General features: G+C 44.8%; 1 protein-coding gene across 3 annotated transcripts in view; it reads right to left on the bottom strand.

Moving 5' to 3' along the window:
* Positions 1 to 775: 775 nt before the first annotated feature.
* The window catches only part of GLI3 (GLI family zinc finger 3), a 376,015-nt gene continuing 359,955 nt past the window's right edge, over positions 776 to 16,835 (bottom strand). For all 3 annotated transcript variants that reach the window (XM_066272080.1, XM_066272082.1, XM_066272081.1), the window contains 3 exons: positions 11,924 to 12,214; positions 7,295 to 7,622; positions 776 to 6,288 (listed from right to left, as the gene is read on the bottom strand). In XM_066272080.1, the coding sequence (XP_066128177.1) occupies positions 3,971 to 6,288; positions 7,295 to 7,622; positions 11,924 to 12,214 (2,937 nt within the window). In that variant the 3' untranslated portion in view covers positions 776 to 3,970. The remainder of the gene's footprint in view (positions 6,289 to 7,294; positions 7,623 to 11,923; positions 12,215 to 16,835) is intronic.

The raw sequence follows: 16,835 nt of genomic DNA, 5'->3' as shown, positions 1-16,835 counted from the left end.
TAGTTATGAAAGCAAATAATTTTGAGTTTGTGTTAGGAAATTGCTCTTGTGACTTAGAAAAGTGTGAGGCATCCCTATGATTGCACAACCCCTGCTGGGGAGACTGGTTCCCTGGGGCACGTGCAGGTAGGTGTGTGCAGGAGGACCCCACCCCTCGTGTAGTCCTGAGACATTGACTCCCAGTGCTCATGGCTGCTGGCTCAAGACATCTGCTGCTATTCAGACAGAGGAAGGGGATCTGTTTGGGGTCTTTTATGAGAATACTATCAAAAAGAAATATACAATAAATGAGCTAAGTCATTTACATTTGTCTGAAGTCACTTAATTAAAAGCCACATAAAAGCTTTTCTGTTAATATGTGCTATACCTTATACCCTCTGAAATAAGGTAATATATAAAAGAGGGACAAGTTGTTAGCCATTAAACCTTATTCACATCCTTCTGCATAGAGTTTGTCAAAGCAATACAGTAATAAAAATGATCCTGGTTCTAAGCAGAGTGCCCGGGACCATGTCCGTAGCCTGCCAGCAGGCCAAGTCAGCATCTCATTGTCCCCATTAGGGATGAGGGATCTGGGTCTCAGAACAGCAGTCTACTTGGCTTGTCTGGGGCATCTGGTCCAAAACCAGACTTTAGATTCTTCTAAAGAAAGCATTCTTTCCATTCAGCTATGAATGAAATAAGCATCCCACTAAAAATTTCAGTACAAATAGTCTTTTATTGACATTGTAAGAAACATTGTTCTTTCTTTTTGTTACAAAAGGACTAAGTGGTTCTGCAAGTGAAAGTTGAGTCCATCTGTGGCGGCTCCACCTGGGCTGGGGGTGGGCGTGGCATTGCTCTGGCTGCAGGCAGATGCAAAGGAGGCCTGGGCCGGCCACATCTGGACACTATGCCTACAATACTTAAATGTATTTACATGGCTTTCTTTTAAAAAAAGGATTATGCATCTTTAAAAATCTAAAAACCGGTGAAAAAAATGAACTTGTATTTTATCTTACACGTTTACAGGATACACACAGTAACTTTCAGAAGAAAACATCCTCTTATCGGTTCAGAACAACACACAAAATCAGGTTCCAAGACAGCTCAGAGTGCTCTGATCAAGTCTCAGCTGGCTGGGGGCACACAGCCTCAAGCTCTGACTGGGCAACACCAAATGGTCCCTTGCATCCATACAATTAACATAAAATAAGGCACATACATCGCAAGAATAAAAAATCTGTGGCTGAAGAGGTTGAGCCGATGTGTGAGGAGTAGGGACAGTCTAAGTATTTCTTTAGAAACTAAAACAAAATGCTTTGATGTGTAAAAACACATTTAACAAAGATGTGAATCAGGAATACTAGGTCTGAGCCCATATTCAAAGTAGAATGTGACATCTGGGAGTCAGTGGAGAGAAGGTTGGAGGCTAGGGGAACATCCCGCTGTAGGGGATGCCAAGTCTGCAGCGATCCTTGTCCAGGGAGGACACTTGTGAGTGGTCGCAGAAGACCTTCCGGCCACTGACTGTCATAACAGATCCCTCCTTCTGAGATTCCCAGATTGAGAGAAGCCACCTATGGAGCTGAAGTGTGAGTGTCTCCTGCAAACCTAAGGACAATAGCAAGGAAAACAAGTTTGCGAAGAAAACACAAAGAAGTGGGGCAACCCCAAGAATCACCTAGAACCACAGGAAAGAAGCAGAGGCACAAGATGACAGACGATGTGGGAAGTCACAGGGACTGAGAACACTGAGTCACAGGCACAGCGGGAACACTGCTGAGGCAGGGACTCAGACAGTGAGGTAAGCCGTCAAGTCAAACCACAGAAGAGAGATAAGACCGGGACCTGGGGATTTTGAGGATTGTGGAAAAAGGAGATTCAGGGAATTAATAACTGATTTTGTGACCAGATCATGACCTGTTTGAAGAAAAGAAAAAGCCTTGCTTTTCCCATTGAAAAGTGGTAGACATTCAACTCTGGTGAGCTCAGATCAGTAGCTGCATTTTGCTTCTGAGCTCTGTTCCAAAGTGGATGCATCCTTTGATTTAAAAGAAGTGCCTCATGTGGGCGCATGACAGGATGAGGGGCCCTCTCGCAGCCCTCTGTGGACCAGGGCATCCAGTGAAGGCAAATCCATCTGTCTCAGCCACAGAGCCCCAAAGGGAAAATTCACCTCCATGCTGAGATTCTTGGTCCAAGTGAGAAAACAGAAACATGAGAAAAATGGGCTGGTCCTAACATTCATTCTATTATCAAATACGCAGGGGTCCCCAAACTTTTTACACAGGGGGCCAGTTCACTGTCCCTCAGACAGTTGGAGGGCTGCCACATACAGTGCTCCTCTCACTGACCACCAATGAAAGAGATGCCCCTTCTGGCAGTGCAGCAGGGGCCGGATAAATGGCCTCAGGGGGCCGCATTGTGGCCCGCAGGCCGTAGTTCGGGGATGCCTGCTTTATGGTACCTGGTTTTGCCTTTCTAACACTAATTTAAATGTCAAGAGTAAAGGGGCAAAGCCACACAACTGAACCACGAGTCACTTTGGATAAATCCAATTCCAGGATCAACAAGAAGATAGTAGGTAGTCTCAGGTGTTAACAGTTTGCATATCTTTTAAAGCAAAATGCTGGATGATCCATGCACTCTGTGTACATATAGTACGTTTTTTATGCATATCCAACAGCACATGGGATGTAGTTGCATTTTTAAAATATTTAAATGTTTTAATCCAAAACAAAAGAACAGATTCAGCTCACATTAAGAACTGCAGAGAACATTTAACTTAAGTGGATGCAGCATTTAATAGAATTGAGTATGAAAAGATATCCATAAAGCGACTGAAGATCTTATGTAGTCACTCAAATACCAAAAAATGGTTGAAGCACTTTATTCCAATTATCATTGTATGTGAGCTTTTTCTGTCACAACTAAATTTTACAAATCCTTGAAAATAGTGTGCTTAGAATAGAAGCAGTCCTTCACTATATGGGATTAGTATATGTTAATGACAGCCAGCTGTGAGGTTGTTTAAATACCTCTATACTTAAAACTACATAGAATCAATTCTCAGTTATCTATGATAATGGTAAAGAGATGGAACTAGTCAACAAATACAGCAAACCCACAATATTCCCCAAACTAATTCTACCCAACATCTTCAAACTACAACCTACCAAACTTCTCAACAGAACAGATGAAAGAAGCAATGTTCCTGTCTGAGTGTCCTCCCTCACTGGAATGCTGAACGGCACTGACGTTCACAAGGAGAGGGAGAGGAGGCAAAGCAGGTAACTGAGAACCGACTATACAGACGTACCCACAAACCACAGTGGGACAGGGAGAATTTTAAACCCACACTGTGAGCAAACTATTTAATTTCAAGAGCCCCAAATTTCTACTTGTGGCAACTGTCCAAAGTATGCCCTGAACACGTCAAAAATCTGTCATGTACGCTACTGTTCACCCACCAAAAATTCTTAATCTCACTATCCATTTTTGTGCCCAATGTGGGAATTAAAAAACAAAACAAAGCAAAACAAAAAACAAATGTTGAGCATATGTAAAGAAAAATGATAAAAGGTGGATTTTGAAGTCCTTGGTCAACGGCATGCTAACTCCTATTTGCTCTGAGTCACAGAAGCACATCCAGTCCTCTGGGCTGACCTCTCTCCCTCCGAGAAGAAAGAACACGCGCATCACACGTTTACACTGGTTTACTAACAAGGGGGAAGACTTACAGTTTTTTAAAAAGAGGGTGGTTCAAGTGTAACAATACTGATTCAAACAGAAATGGAAGACAGTTTCTCCCTAGAATACTTCAGAGTTTTTCAGAGTCCTTTTCCATAAAAGGAATATACTTGAAGCACACCCCAGTCAGGTGAGATGAGACTGTTAAAATACATAAGAAACTAAAACCAGCAAAAAACTGACTCAATTTAACCTTTTGAACTCCTAAAGTTTCACGTTGGTTGGCAGTTCTTTTATCCTACTGCACAACTGCAAGGAATTTGCTTTCTTCTGCAAGGGAGGTCAACAGAGAACTCATGTCCCCAATGGCCATGTTGGTGGTGCTCACTGACAGTGCTGGCAATGGAAGGGATGTTCGTGGCATCGTGAGGCGGGATGAGCTATGGGAAAGGTCCTGAATGATACTTGGGCTCATCAGGCTGACATGGTCCCCGTCATCAATGATGGCGCCAAAATCAATCTGCACCCCTTCCAGGTCATGGGTGTCAAGGCTGTCGACTGTGCTTGTTACCTGGTTAGCACCTGGGGAAAGAAGGTCAGAGTTTTCAGTGCTGGTCCCCTGTAGCAGGCAGTCAGCTTCTGCCACAGAGAAGGAACCAGTTTTCACGTCCTGCTGACTGAAGCCAATAGATTGGTCATAGAACTGACCAGAGTAGCTCTGCACATTCGGACAGAGTCCATGGGGCTGCCCTTGCATCTCCATCTTGATGCCACTGGCCCTGCAGGCCTGACTTGTGTCACTATGCTGTCCTGGCTGTAGAGCAAGGCTGCCTCTTGGCATGGCCTGGCGCCTGTTGCCTCCATAGCCAGTACATGGCTGGGAGCCCTTGGCAGCTGCCAATCCTAATGGCTGGCACCCGAGGCCAGAGGGCCCTGGCAAGCTGCTCTCTGGACCTTGATACACACTGATATGTGAGGTAGCGTTAACCTGCCCTAGCATCTGCTGCCCGGGGCGGCCTGCCCCCTGCTGGTGCATGCTGTCACTGAGTAGCTGATGAGCCAAGTCCCCCTGTCCCACTGGGTATCGGGTTGGCATGCCATTCACTGTGCTGCCAGCTGACTCACTGGGCACCACCGACAGGCTGAAATCTGGCTGGCTCCCACTCCCTTGCACGGTGGTGCTTCTCAGCTTGGCCACTTGAATTCCAGCACCACAGACACCATCAAGTGAGCCGAGAGCCCTAGGCTGCCTGTTAAGGCAGTTCCCATACTGCTGGACCTTATAGGACTGTTCATGGAAGGCGTTTCTGTTGGTGCCAGTTCCAATGCTGTGGCCCACCATGTGCTCGGCCCCACCATAGGCACTGCAGTGCTCCCCGAGGGTTTGACAAAGCCCTGATGGGCCAGCCCCGTTCCCCAAGGGGTTCTGTGGGTAGGCACGCACGCTGCTGTATAACCCGAAGGCTCGCGCTGGCTGCGCTGTGGACTGCTGGCCGCACTTCAGCCTGGAGGAGAGGTCGGTGCTGCCCGAGCTGACCTCATTCCACTGAATGGGCAGGTCGGCTTTGCTGGCCTCGGGGCAAGGCTGCTCCAGCTCATGGTACTGCTGGCTGGCATGGCTGGCTAGCAGTCCAGGCTGGTCGAAGTGGCCATGCCCACTCCCCAAGATGGGCCCATGAGGCACTTTGCTGTCATCAGATAGAGGACTCTGGAAGTGCTGCTCATACCCGGCATGATTCTGGGAATTTAAATACTGCACCACATCATCAGGCAAGAAGTCCTCATCATTCAGGAGCACATCATTGTCCACAGCCAGGGACTCCAGGGTGACGTTCTCAGTAATGCTTGGAGGACAAGGAGATGAATGGAAGTGGCAGGACTGGCCACCCTCCGGCCGTGTGTAATTCTGAAGCACTAAGTTACGCTTTTCCAGAGATGGAGGGAAAATGGGAGGGTTGAAGCTGTTTAGGCTACTGAAACGCTGCACCCTGGGCAGGGAGAGGCTCTCAGAGACTGTCCTTACCGGGTCGCTGGCCCTTCTCACACTGTGGCCCAGTGCATCCTGGGACAGCAGAGGTCGCCGGCTGTAACTGTGAACTCCACCATCGCTACATCTCCGGGGAGGGTGGACAGGGGGCAAGGTCCCCGTAGACTCCCTGCCATCTCCGAGGAGGCCCATCCTAGTCCTCAGGCTCATCCTTTCCATGTTGGGCAGTGGTGTGGGTGGTGGCCCACCTGTGGCAGCAGCATACTTGGCTTTCAGGCGGTACTGCTGGGCTGGCGTGAGGCTGAGCAAGCTGGGCAGGCCGTCACACTGGCTGGTCTCGCTGGACCTGCGTGAGGCGTCGGTAGAGATGGGGTCATAGGAGTCAGCCACGCTCACGTTCTGGGGTCGGCCCTCGGCCTGGGATGCTTCGCTGGACCTCCGGCTGGAGAAGCAAGGGGAGATTCCCGAGGAGCGGCGGCTGCTCAGGTACGCTGAGCTGATGGTGCTGGTGCTGCTGTCCCTCCTGTTGAGCGTATTCAGCATGGTGACATCTACCCCGGAGAAGTCACTTCTGTTTGGGAGGAGGGTCATGGACCCGCCCGAACTGCAGCTGTTACTAGGCTGGGTGCCTACAGAGAAAAGTGTGGGAGAGATGAATTCATTTCAGGATGATTTAAAACAGGTCTCAGCAAAGGGTAAAAGGACCAGGTAGTAGCTATTTCCAGTTCCCCGCGTTGCAGTCTGTCACAGCTGCCCCCCTCTGCTGTGCAGTACCAAAGGGCACAGGCCACCCTGAGGGAGTGGGTGTGGCTGGAGGCCAATAAAAATTTATTTACAAGCTCAGGGGCCAAGTTCTGGGACCCTTGTTTAAAAAAAAAACAGTAAGGACTGTCTGGATCACTCGAGCTCCTCATAGGCCTAGAGCAAGGGCAGAACGAACAGTTGTGTCTACAGACCAAAGGCATTCCAGAAGTTCATGTCCAGACTTAAGGCTTCCTGTGACAGAAAGCTTATGAAACTGCCACACACCTGAGTGGTGACGTGGGGAGAGTCATCCTCGGGATGTGCTCCAGGAACTTACTGTTATCTCAGAAGCAAAAGCTGACTTGAGCTGACAGTGCAAAAGGTTGCTTGCCTTTCCCTGAACTGAACAACTTTCAGTAAGGTGGCTGCTAATCTTCTACTTTTAGATGTAGAAACAAGAGATAGGTGCTGACCTTTGTTGCTGGGATTTCCCTACCTGGCCTAATAGTTATGATTTCACCATCAGAATATGAGCTATGCACAGTCTTCCTTTTGTTTCAGTATAATCTTGTCACTGCCTGCTTTCAAAATATGGACTCTACAGCCTGACCGGTGGTGGTATAGGAGATTGAGCATCGACCTTGGATGCTGAGGTCCCAGGTTTCTCTCCCTTCTTTTCTCCCCCCCCCAAATAAAATAAAATAAAATAAATAAAACAAAATATGGGCTCTCTAGTAAGGCAATATTAAAATGTATGAATGCAGCATAATTTTAAGATTGATGGAAAAGTTCGCAAACAAAACTGATGGCCTGGTTCCACTCACAGTACTCTGGCTGCATTTAAAAGACTAGAAAAGCCTAAGCAGGCATGAAGTCTGATGCTGAACTCACCATTTCCTATGAGAGGAGAGACTGCAGGGGCTTTGGGGGGCAGGATGGGGTTTAATCGTGGAAGAATTCCATTCACTTGTTTGAGCCTTTCTAGTTTTATGTGCTCCATCCATTTGGTCCCTGCTGGGTTTCTCCTGGCCTGCAGACCAAGGGCTGTGGTTGCAGTGGAAATGGTCGAGTCCATGACTGGGCTTTCGTCGATGGCATTGAGGTCTCCCACACCACCTCCCTCGCTCAGAGGAAGCTCGGGCCCACTGTTGGAATAGTTGCTGATGGGGGACTGTTGGCTGCTGCATGAAGACTGACCACCAGGGCTTGGCTGAGATGTCTGTTGGGGTCAAAAGAAGAGGAGAGAAATGTTGCTGGAAAGGAAACAGGAGAGGGAGGCAATAACAGGAGGTATGCAAACCAAGGTCTGCAGCATACTTAGTGGGCTGGATGAGAACTATGTTCTGGCTAATGAAGGCAGCCTCCCTCAACTACAGAGACTGATGAACCACCACACAGATGTGCACTGGGCAGCAATGGACAGCAGGGAGGGCTAGAAGTGGTGTGACTGGTATGATAACCACTGTGGAACCCTGTCCAAAATGCCAACTCTGTAACATGCCTCCTGGGTTCCAATCCCACTTACACGACTTTATTCTTTGGGCAAATTACTCAGCCATTCTGAAGCTCAGTTTTCTTACCTATAAAATGAGGATGAAGTACTTGTCTTAGAGATTGTCAGGAGAATTAAGTGTGAAGCCCTGAGAGCACACTGAGAATACAAGGCTCCTACCTGTGACTGACTGGCTCAGAGAGCTTTAGTGATCATTCCCCTGGATGGCTTTGGCCTTGGCTCCATGCTGTAGAGCTAATGAGCACATGGAGGTCACACTCCATGGACTCACACTGCCTTCTTCCTGAAAGGAGCAAGATCTTCCACACTGCTCAGGGCTGGCTTCCCAAGCTCTCTGTAGTCTCTGCCCTTCCTTCTACATTTGCCCACTTTACAGAACCCCAAGCTAGAGACAGGTAAAGGCAATTGTAGTAAGAAGTAAAACTCCAGTCACTTAAATTCCGCTGTACTTAAAGAGGAAGCAAGGCTCAGGTCACAGCCCCTTAAGCCTGCAGTGCCCTTAGCATTTCACTAGGACAACACTGCCTTATCCCAAGCAAGTGGATTGTGGAAGATAATTCTACAATGTAATGGGAACTTAACCCAGCCCACTGATTCTGCATCAGAGAAAAGGCCCTCCAGGTGCTTCTGCAAATGGGGAGTGGAGGGCTCCTTGTCCCCATGTCTGGAGATCACCATATAAAATGGCTGGCAATGAGCAGTCAGTACAACCTACAACTAACTGTTCTATCTAAAATTCCACTCATGCCCTGGATAGTAAACGGCCTAACTTTTCTTGTATAGATGAGAAAAGTGCTGTTCAGAGAAGCTGAGTGACTGCCCAGAGTCACATCAATGGTCTAGTTAGTCCAGATGCCGGGCCCAGCTGGCTTCCCACCTCTGTGGCACCTTCTCCAGTGTCACTCTGGCCTCTCTGACCTGACAGCAGCCCACAGAGCAGCTTCTCTGTGGAGGGAGCTACACACACTGACTACAGCTACTGCCTCTCAGGTGGCGTGCACAGTGCTGGCAGGAGTGGTTGAGACACAGGTCACACTTTTTCTGCAATCACAGTATACACACCGAGCAAATGAACACTTATCAAGTGAGTGCCACATGATATACCAAGTCTGTCCTGGGCAACCAAGCAGAGCAAAGTAAGAAACACAAATTGATCATGAGTTCATGAAGCCTGTTTAAGTTTCTGCTTCAGTAATCTTGGCATGCCAGGCTACCTGCTCCTGCTTCAAGTTCGTGGGGCAGCCAGGGATTCTGATGCCCTTTACTCGGGACCATCAGGTAAGAGAGTGTGTGGAACCACGTGCATGTGTGTAGCACATGTAGACACATGCTTTAGCAGGGCATGGAGGAAGGCACACATCCACTTATAATTAGAAAACTGCTTGAAGGACCTCAGACATTTAAATACCGGTTAAACTGCTAACAAAAAAAGTGTATCCAGATCTTCCTCAAAGAAGGTGACGCATGTCTGGTCTGGATTTACACTAGTCGATACAGTCTTTGAGAACATCTGCTTGGTCAGCCCCAGTGTGATTTATTATGAAAACCTAGACAAACAGAACGATGAATTTTATCATTTAACTCCACATTTCCACATGCTAAATGTTCAAAATACAGTGCTTCTATATTTAAAACAATCTGAGTAATGTTCACTATCAAAGGAATCACAAAGCACAAAAACTAAAGAAAAATGAAATGAATAAAAATTAAATTGAATGAAAACAGAACAAAAAGAGCAAAGAAGCCAAAATTCCCTCACCTTATTACCCACTGTCCTTAGGAAGTGAGAACAAGACATTTAGGAGCATTACGGAAGGGGTATTGGATTAATAAGAAAAAAGAAGAAAGAATTTAACTTTTAGCATGATGATCAAATGAAAGATAGAATTTTACAGAAAAAAATTAGAAATGTAAATCTCATGTGCATTAGTAAATGTCTATAAAGATATCTACTTATATCCATAAGTGTGTGTACATAAAAATACATAATAGTCTCTTATGGAAATTTGATTAATGTATTAACATCACTGAGCCTCAGTATCCTTACTTATAAAATATGGGCCTAGTCTCAGTCTCCGTGATCTCTTTTGGCCCTATGTTTCTATGATTTAGTTACTGTATAAAATATTTTATATCTTGTGACATCTCAGATGTCACTGAAACAAACTGCTATAAATTATCATTTCTACAAATTTTCTTTTTAAATAATGGATGTTTGGAGAGGAGAGGACAAATTTTCTTGAGTCATGGATATACATTAAAGGTATAAGAGACTCTGGGCTATTAGAATGTCTTAAAAACATTGTCTTTCGATGACATAATCTAGGAGACCACAAATTCACATTTCTTATTTCATTAAGGATGAACTGTTTAATGTTCTGTATAATTATTATACAGGTAGATCTTAATTTAGGAGGTTGATAAATGCTCCCAAGAAATGTATATAAAACACATTTTATGACCTGATTAAAGTATATTGATCAGTCATAATACACATACAAACCTTTTACTAAGATGTTTTTTAAAAGCAAAGTATAGCTGCCCACTGGGAAATAATGATACACATGCATTATTTGCGGCTACATTTAATGCCATTAAGACTCGTAAGAGTTCAAAGACAAAGTAAGTCATTAAATTTTACTCCATTAATTCTAGAATTGTATACACATTATTTTCTGCCCACACGTGCTGCTGCACAGTGACATTGTTCAGGAACCCACAGGTGTGCATTCAATTGCTGGACTTGTCTAATTTTAAATAAGTGCTTAACAATCCCAGATGGGCAGAGTATCGCCCCATAGGGGGCTTGCCAGGTGGATCCCAGTTGGGGCGCATCCGGGAGTCTGTCTCTCTCCCCACTGCTCACTTAAGAAAATAAAAAATAAAAAATAAATAAAAAAGTGCTTCCTCAAACTGAGTGCAAGTTTGCCTGCTGATCATTCCCACGCATCTGTAGTCTAAGCATGTGACGTCTACCTGGTACCCTCCTCCACCTCCAGACAGTGACAGACTAGAACCTAACACATTCATAGAGCTGACTCCATTAAACATATGGCCAAATACAAAGATACTGAGTTTCCTCTGACAGCTACTCTCCCTTTTTCTTGTTTTTTGTAAAATCGTAGATGTTTCATTATGGCACATAGTATATGAAACAAAGGAAACTTGAAGGAACCTGCAACAATAGCATACTCTATCTTAATTGTCACAAAACCATAAAGATTTTTGCTGATGACTTTCCTATTCTGCCCACGCTCTCCACTTCCTTGGTTCAAGGCACCACTGCAGAAATGGTCTTGTCTATCAACCCAATCTCTAGACTGGCACAGAGTTATACTTTTAAAAAAGTCAGCAGCAAAGCATATCCCTTTATATCTTCACCCCTTTTTAATACTGCAAATTGCCCTGAAGTCCCACGGTTGGTGCTTGGCTCTATCAGGCTCTATCTGCTGACCTTGGCAGCTATCTCTGCCTCTTCCTCCTCCACTTTGTCCTCAATTTGTACAGCTGGTTAGCTCCCCTCTTGAATGCTCTTACACAGATGTCTATTAAAGTCCCATCACATGGAGTTGTGTTTGTTCTTTGGTCTGAATATCCCACTGGACTATAAACCCCTAAAGAACAGGGACTGTGGCTTTTTTATCTTGAGGTCCCTCAGGGCAAAGAAGACAGAAAACCAGTTTATAGAAAGAACCAATGAATGATTTTCTACATTACAATGAAAATGTTGATAATTGGGTCTTTCTACCTGCCACAAGGTGGTATAGCTGCAGACTGATTTTAAAAACCATTTAGGAAACCTTGAAACTCCTTTTTGAGCTGAGCTATTTTATGCAGAGCACTCTGAGTAAGCAATCCAGGCCACTGAGCTCCTGACTTCCTCAAATCAGACAACTTGAGGCAGTGAGGATAGGGCAGTCTATTCCCTTCCTCTGTGTGCCCTCTCCGGTTCCTTTAACTAACCTAAGGTAGCTTTGGAAAAATCAGAGGGAAAGTGAATGACATACCATGGGTTTCTCCGCCTTGACCGTTTTCACTTGGAGGCATTCCTCTTGCTTTGAGGTAGTGGTGCTCAGGTCCTTCTGCTCACCAAGGGCTCCCTGAGTCTGCCGGCCAGGTGACCTGGACTGGGACTGGCTGCCGGAATCTCGTGGTGGAGGGGGCCGAGGATGTATGTCCCCACGCTGCTTCTTGGTGACATGAGCCTCTGGGCCATGCACTGTCTTCACATGCTTCCGGAGGGAGCTCGGGTCTGTATAGCGCTTGGTGCAGCCTGGGATTTTGCACACATAAGGTTTCTGCCAAATGCCATGAGAATGAAACAACAGATTGTCATGATGGTGATCATGCTCTAGAACAACAGTCTTTTGTGGCTGCTCATTGTTTTCTTTAAAAGCACTTTCACAAAGCTTTGAGGTGTTCAAATACCTCTAACAGATATAAAGTTTTAATAAAGGCCACTTGAACGTTGTCCAGGATTTACAGAATCTAGCTTCATGACATTCCTGTTTAAAGAGTGCCTGGGGAGAGTTACAAACATAAAAATTATATGTGTAATCTTGGAAACATTCATCCTTTCAAGTAGGAAGCAGTATTGTGGAGTCACAGTAGGTGTTACGTAGATACATGGTGATGATGATGACACAAAAGAAACTCATCATTTAATCAGAGGAATGCTATATACCTCTTGAGAGCTTGTGTGAAAAAATTTCTTATGGATGCCCTAGTTCTCAGAGTGACTATTACTCTGCCTCCTTTGAAAATGTCCTTTTTACACTGAGGCATAAAAGTATTTCCTACAGACAACTTCCATGATAGGTATCACTACAGGATGTTCTTTGGGTAGTATTACAACTCTGTGGGGATGGTCAAGACTCAGAAAACCCAGAACCTTTCTGATCTTCAAAGCCGTAGAGCCCTGTTAGACATTCTGTGAAAGCTCACTCTCAAACTGCAAAGGGCCAATGGGTGGTGCTGGGAGGGGGGGCTCCTTGCCATGGCACGGCCCCTGAGTGCTCAAGTCTGTCACTTCACATTCACTTCATTCTCTCTGTGGGCCAGCGGTGAAGCCCACAGAGGCAGTCACAGAAAATTATATGGATGTTTGCAGCTGAATAGTCACTCAAATTACATAATATTTGGCTTGAAATATATATAATCAGGGATGCTTATATGAGTATATCCTTATAGCTACATATCTATACCGGAAGATAAGCTATTAGGTAAGCAATAGTAATAAACTGCATGATCAATACAATATATCCATTATATTAAAAAAAAAAGCCCTATCTCATAGTGTATATGTGTCTAAAAGATGCTTTTTCACTAAAAGCCCAAGAACAGACTGAGTGCTACCTAAAATGATGAAAGGGCCTAATGTAGTGAAGCAACGACTCTGAAAGTTATCCTGAGAGACTTTCTCTCCAAATTTCAGATTCTTTAGGGCAGACTTGATCCCCATTAACTATGAATTACTTCTATTCAGGAGCACCCGTGATTTGCAGCATATATACATATATATTCTATATATAGAAGGAAATAAGCACATCAAATTTTATGCATTAGAGACAGAAGAATGGCTCTGACGACTAGTGCTATTACCTTACAATATTCTGACATCGGCCCTATGCTTGCTCTGCACTGCCATGACAGGCTGCTCCAACAGCAGATAGATTGGGATGCATGGGGCACAGGTGTGAGGACTGGAGGAGGGGTAGGAAACACAAAGCCAGGCCAGTGTTACATGTTTGAAGAAGAGTTTATTCTTCCCATAAACATATGCATGTGGATACTATGGTTTCACTTGGAAATGAGGACACAGCTATAAGTGGAATTAGTCTACAAATGTTTGTCAACTCCTACATTTCCAGTAACAACAGCACATGAATATGTGCTCAGTGCCCTTGTACGTGAGCGTATACACCATCTGCCACAAAAATCCTAAGAACACAGGTTCAGGAAACTTAGGCTTCACAACAGAACACATTAACTCAATTATGGCCCCCAAATTTTGTTGTTATCCATGACTAGAATGAAATATAACTGGAGGTGAAGGCCAATGCTGTTGGTCTTTCTGACCTCTGAGCTCAAGTTCTGTGTTTCCTGTCCTGAATGCCCCACTTCTGGCGTAGGGGTTCCTTCTGACTCACTGTGCTGAAAGGTACTTTGTAAAAGCAACTGAAACTTTATATTCCTGAATTTGAAGAATTTACTCCAAAATATTTTTCAATACACATTTAATAATCCTTGCTATATGCATGCAGCACTCTCTGAACACAAAGTTATACATACTGCTCACAAAAACCAGGGGCTATTTCAAAAATGAATATGAAGCGATAGGCTCTGGCCAGTTGGCTCAGCGGTAGAGCATTGGCCCTGTATGTGGAAGTCCTACGTTCAATTCCCAGCCAGGGCACACAGGAGAAGCACCCATCTGCTTTTCCATCCCTCCCCCTCTTTTTTCTATCTCTCTCTTTCCCTCCCACAGCCAAGGCTCCACTGGAGCAAAGTTGGCCCAGGTGCTGAGGATGGCTCCATGGCTTCTGCATCACAGTGCTAGAATGGCTCTGGTTGCAATGGAGCAACGTCCCCTAGTGGGCTTGCTGGGTGGATCTCGGTTAGGCGCATGCAGGAGTCTATCTTTCTGCCTCCCTGCTTCTCACTTCTGAAAAAGTCTCCCCCCCAAAAAAGAATATGAAGCGATTAAAAAAGGAATCATTTGATTTTTTTATTAAACAAGAACCAAGAACATCAGAAAAGCAATGACAAGTCAAAGAAAGTTGTTTGATTATGCAAATGAGATGCAAAACCAACTTTTACTTCATTGGTGAAAATGCACTATACAAAAGGCTGAACATACTGGAGTATCTACACGTTCCCTGATCCCCTAATTTTTTTGAGCAGTGTACATACAACAGTAATTAATCTCAAGCATTATAAAATATGGTAAGAAAAATAAGATAGCATGCACTTATCTATAATACAAAGTGTGAATGCTACAGAAGGAAGTGGCTCCCGGGGAATCCCACATTAGTTGAGACGACCGTGGGAAGCATTAGACTTCTCTATTTGGGTATAACACCCAGCTCACTGTATCATGTACGGCTGGCTGAATAAGATACTGCATACAAAGCGCTCCCCACATAGGAAGTCCTCCACACACAGAGCTCTCTCATTAGGAGGAGGCACTCTAGCCGGGTTGTGAAAGGAGAACATGATTCTGTGGGCTAAAATGTAGGCAAGAGGCTACAAAAAAGAAGTGTCCTGAGCCAAGGTCGAGCAGCGGGACCATTTCCTGCATGTGGCCATGGCTGTTCAAGCACAGGCTGTTTGGAAGGTTCCATTCATGGTCATGATGCTAAAGGACCAACATGGCAAGAGCAGCCTTGGGCCTGGTAAGAGCAGATACAAGCCTGAGGAGTCTGAACATTTCCTCCAGGAAAGAGGGAGTTACTAGAATTTTATGGAGATGAAGATACAAGCAAATCAGAGCTCAAGGAAATGTCTTAGTGTGGCTTGAGCACATGCCACGGGGTGTGCAGAGGCATGGAGCTGGTTTCCTGGGCAAGGAGCCACCCCTCCTGCTCTCGTCGGCCACACTTCTTGCTGCATCAACAACAGCAAAGTGCTTGGCATGTCAGTTATCAATACATGTTTAGTAAATCAACGAAAGTACAAATAAGAAAGCAAACAAATGAGAGAAGATATCTAGATTAACAGAGGACTGAGATTATACCAAACTGTATTTCCGGCACAAACTTAATTTTGGTGTATCTGAAACTGTCCATCATTCACATGCGAAGACAAGCCTGGTATAAAGAATACAGAAAGGTGCTTGACCAGGTGGTGGTGCAGTGGGTAGAGCATGGGACTGGGATACAGAGGACTCAGGTTCAAAACCCCAAGGTCACTGGCTTGAGCATGGGCTCATCTGGCTAGAGTGTGGACTCACCAGCTTGAGCACAGGGTCGCTGGCTTGAGTGTGGGATCATAGACATGACCCCATGGTTGCTGGCTTGTGCCCAAAGGTTGCTGGTTTGAGGAAGGGGTCACTTGTTCTGCTGTAGCCCCCCGGTCAAGGCACATATGAGAAAACAATAAATGAACAACTAAGGAGCCGCAACAAAGAATTGATGCTTCTCACCTCTCTCACTTCCTGTCTGTCCCTCTCTGTTTCTTTCTCTCTCTGACACAAAAAAACAACAGCAACAAAAAATACAGAAAAGTAATTCACATGTTTGTGAATAAAATTTTAGTTATGTGTTTATGCTCAGTGTTAATAATTTACTTTAGGTAACTTGCTCAACTTTAATGTCTGATGGGCACTAGACTTACCAGGGTTAATCATTTCAAATGTCTAATCACTATGTTCTATACATGAACCTAATATAATATTTTATATCAACTGCAATTGAAATTTTTTTTTACATTTTCTAACTGTTCAGCCTAGTAAAAGAGATTATTAAGCAAGATACCATTTAATCTCACAACAGATATTGAGCTCTGAGATGGCACTTTTCACCTCTCAGAAGATGAGAGCTCAGCTACAACACAATTACAGCAAGCACACTTGTGCACATATTCTAAGTCTGTGAAGATAAAAAGCTTAGACTATGTTTACTGGGTGCAGTGCTAACCCTACCATACCCACAACCCACGTTTCTCCACAACAGCAAGAAAGTACCTTGGCCTACAATCTATAAGAATGAATACTCTCTAAATTTCTCATCAAAATTATACTTAAATATATTAAATATTGTTAAATACATTAGTTAAATTCTAAGTTAATCACGTCCCCCAAAACATTTAAGTAGAGATACAATTCACAGATCATAAAAATAGCCCTTTTAAAAGTTGCTTAAGCCTGTCCAGGTGGTGGTACAGTGGATAGAGCACTGACCTGGGACTCTGAGGACCCAG

The sequence above is a fragment of the Saccopteryx bilineata genome, chromosome 4 (assembly GCF_036850765.1).
Source record: "Saccopteryx bilineata isolate mSacBil1 chromosome 4, mSacBil1_pri_phased_curated, whole genome shotgun sequence".
Classification (NCBI taxonomy): Eukaryota; Metazoa; Chordata; class Mammalia; order Chiroptera; family Emballonuridae; genus Saccopteryx; species Saccopteryx bilineata.
Note: the sequence above shows the minus strand (reverse complement) of the source record. Positions and strands in the feature narration are given on the sequence as shown.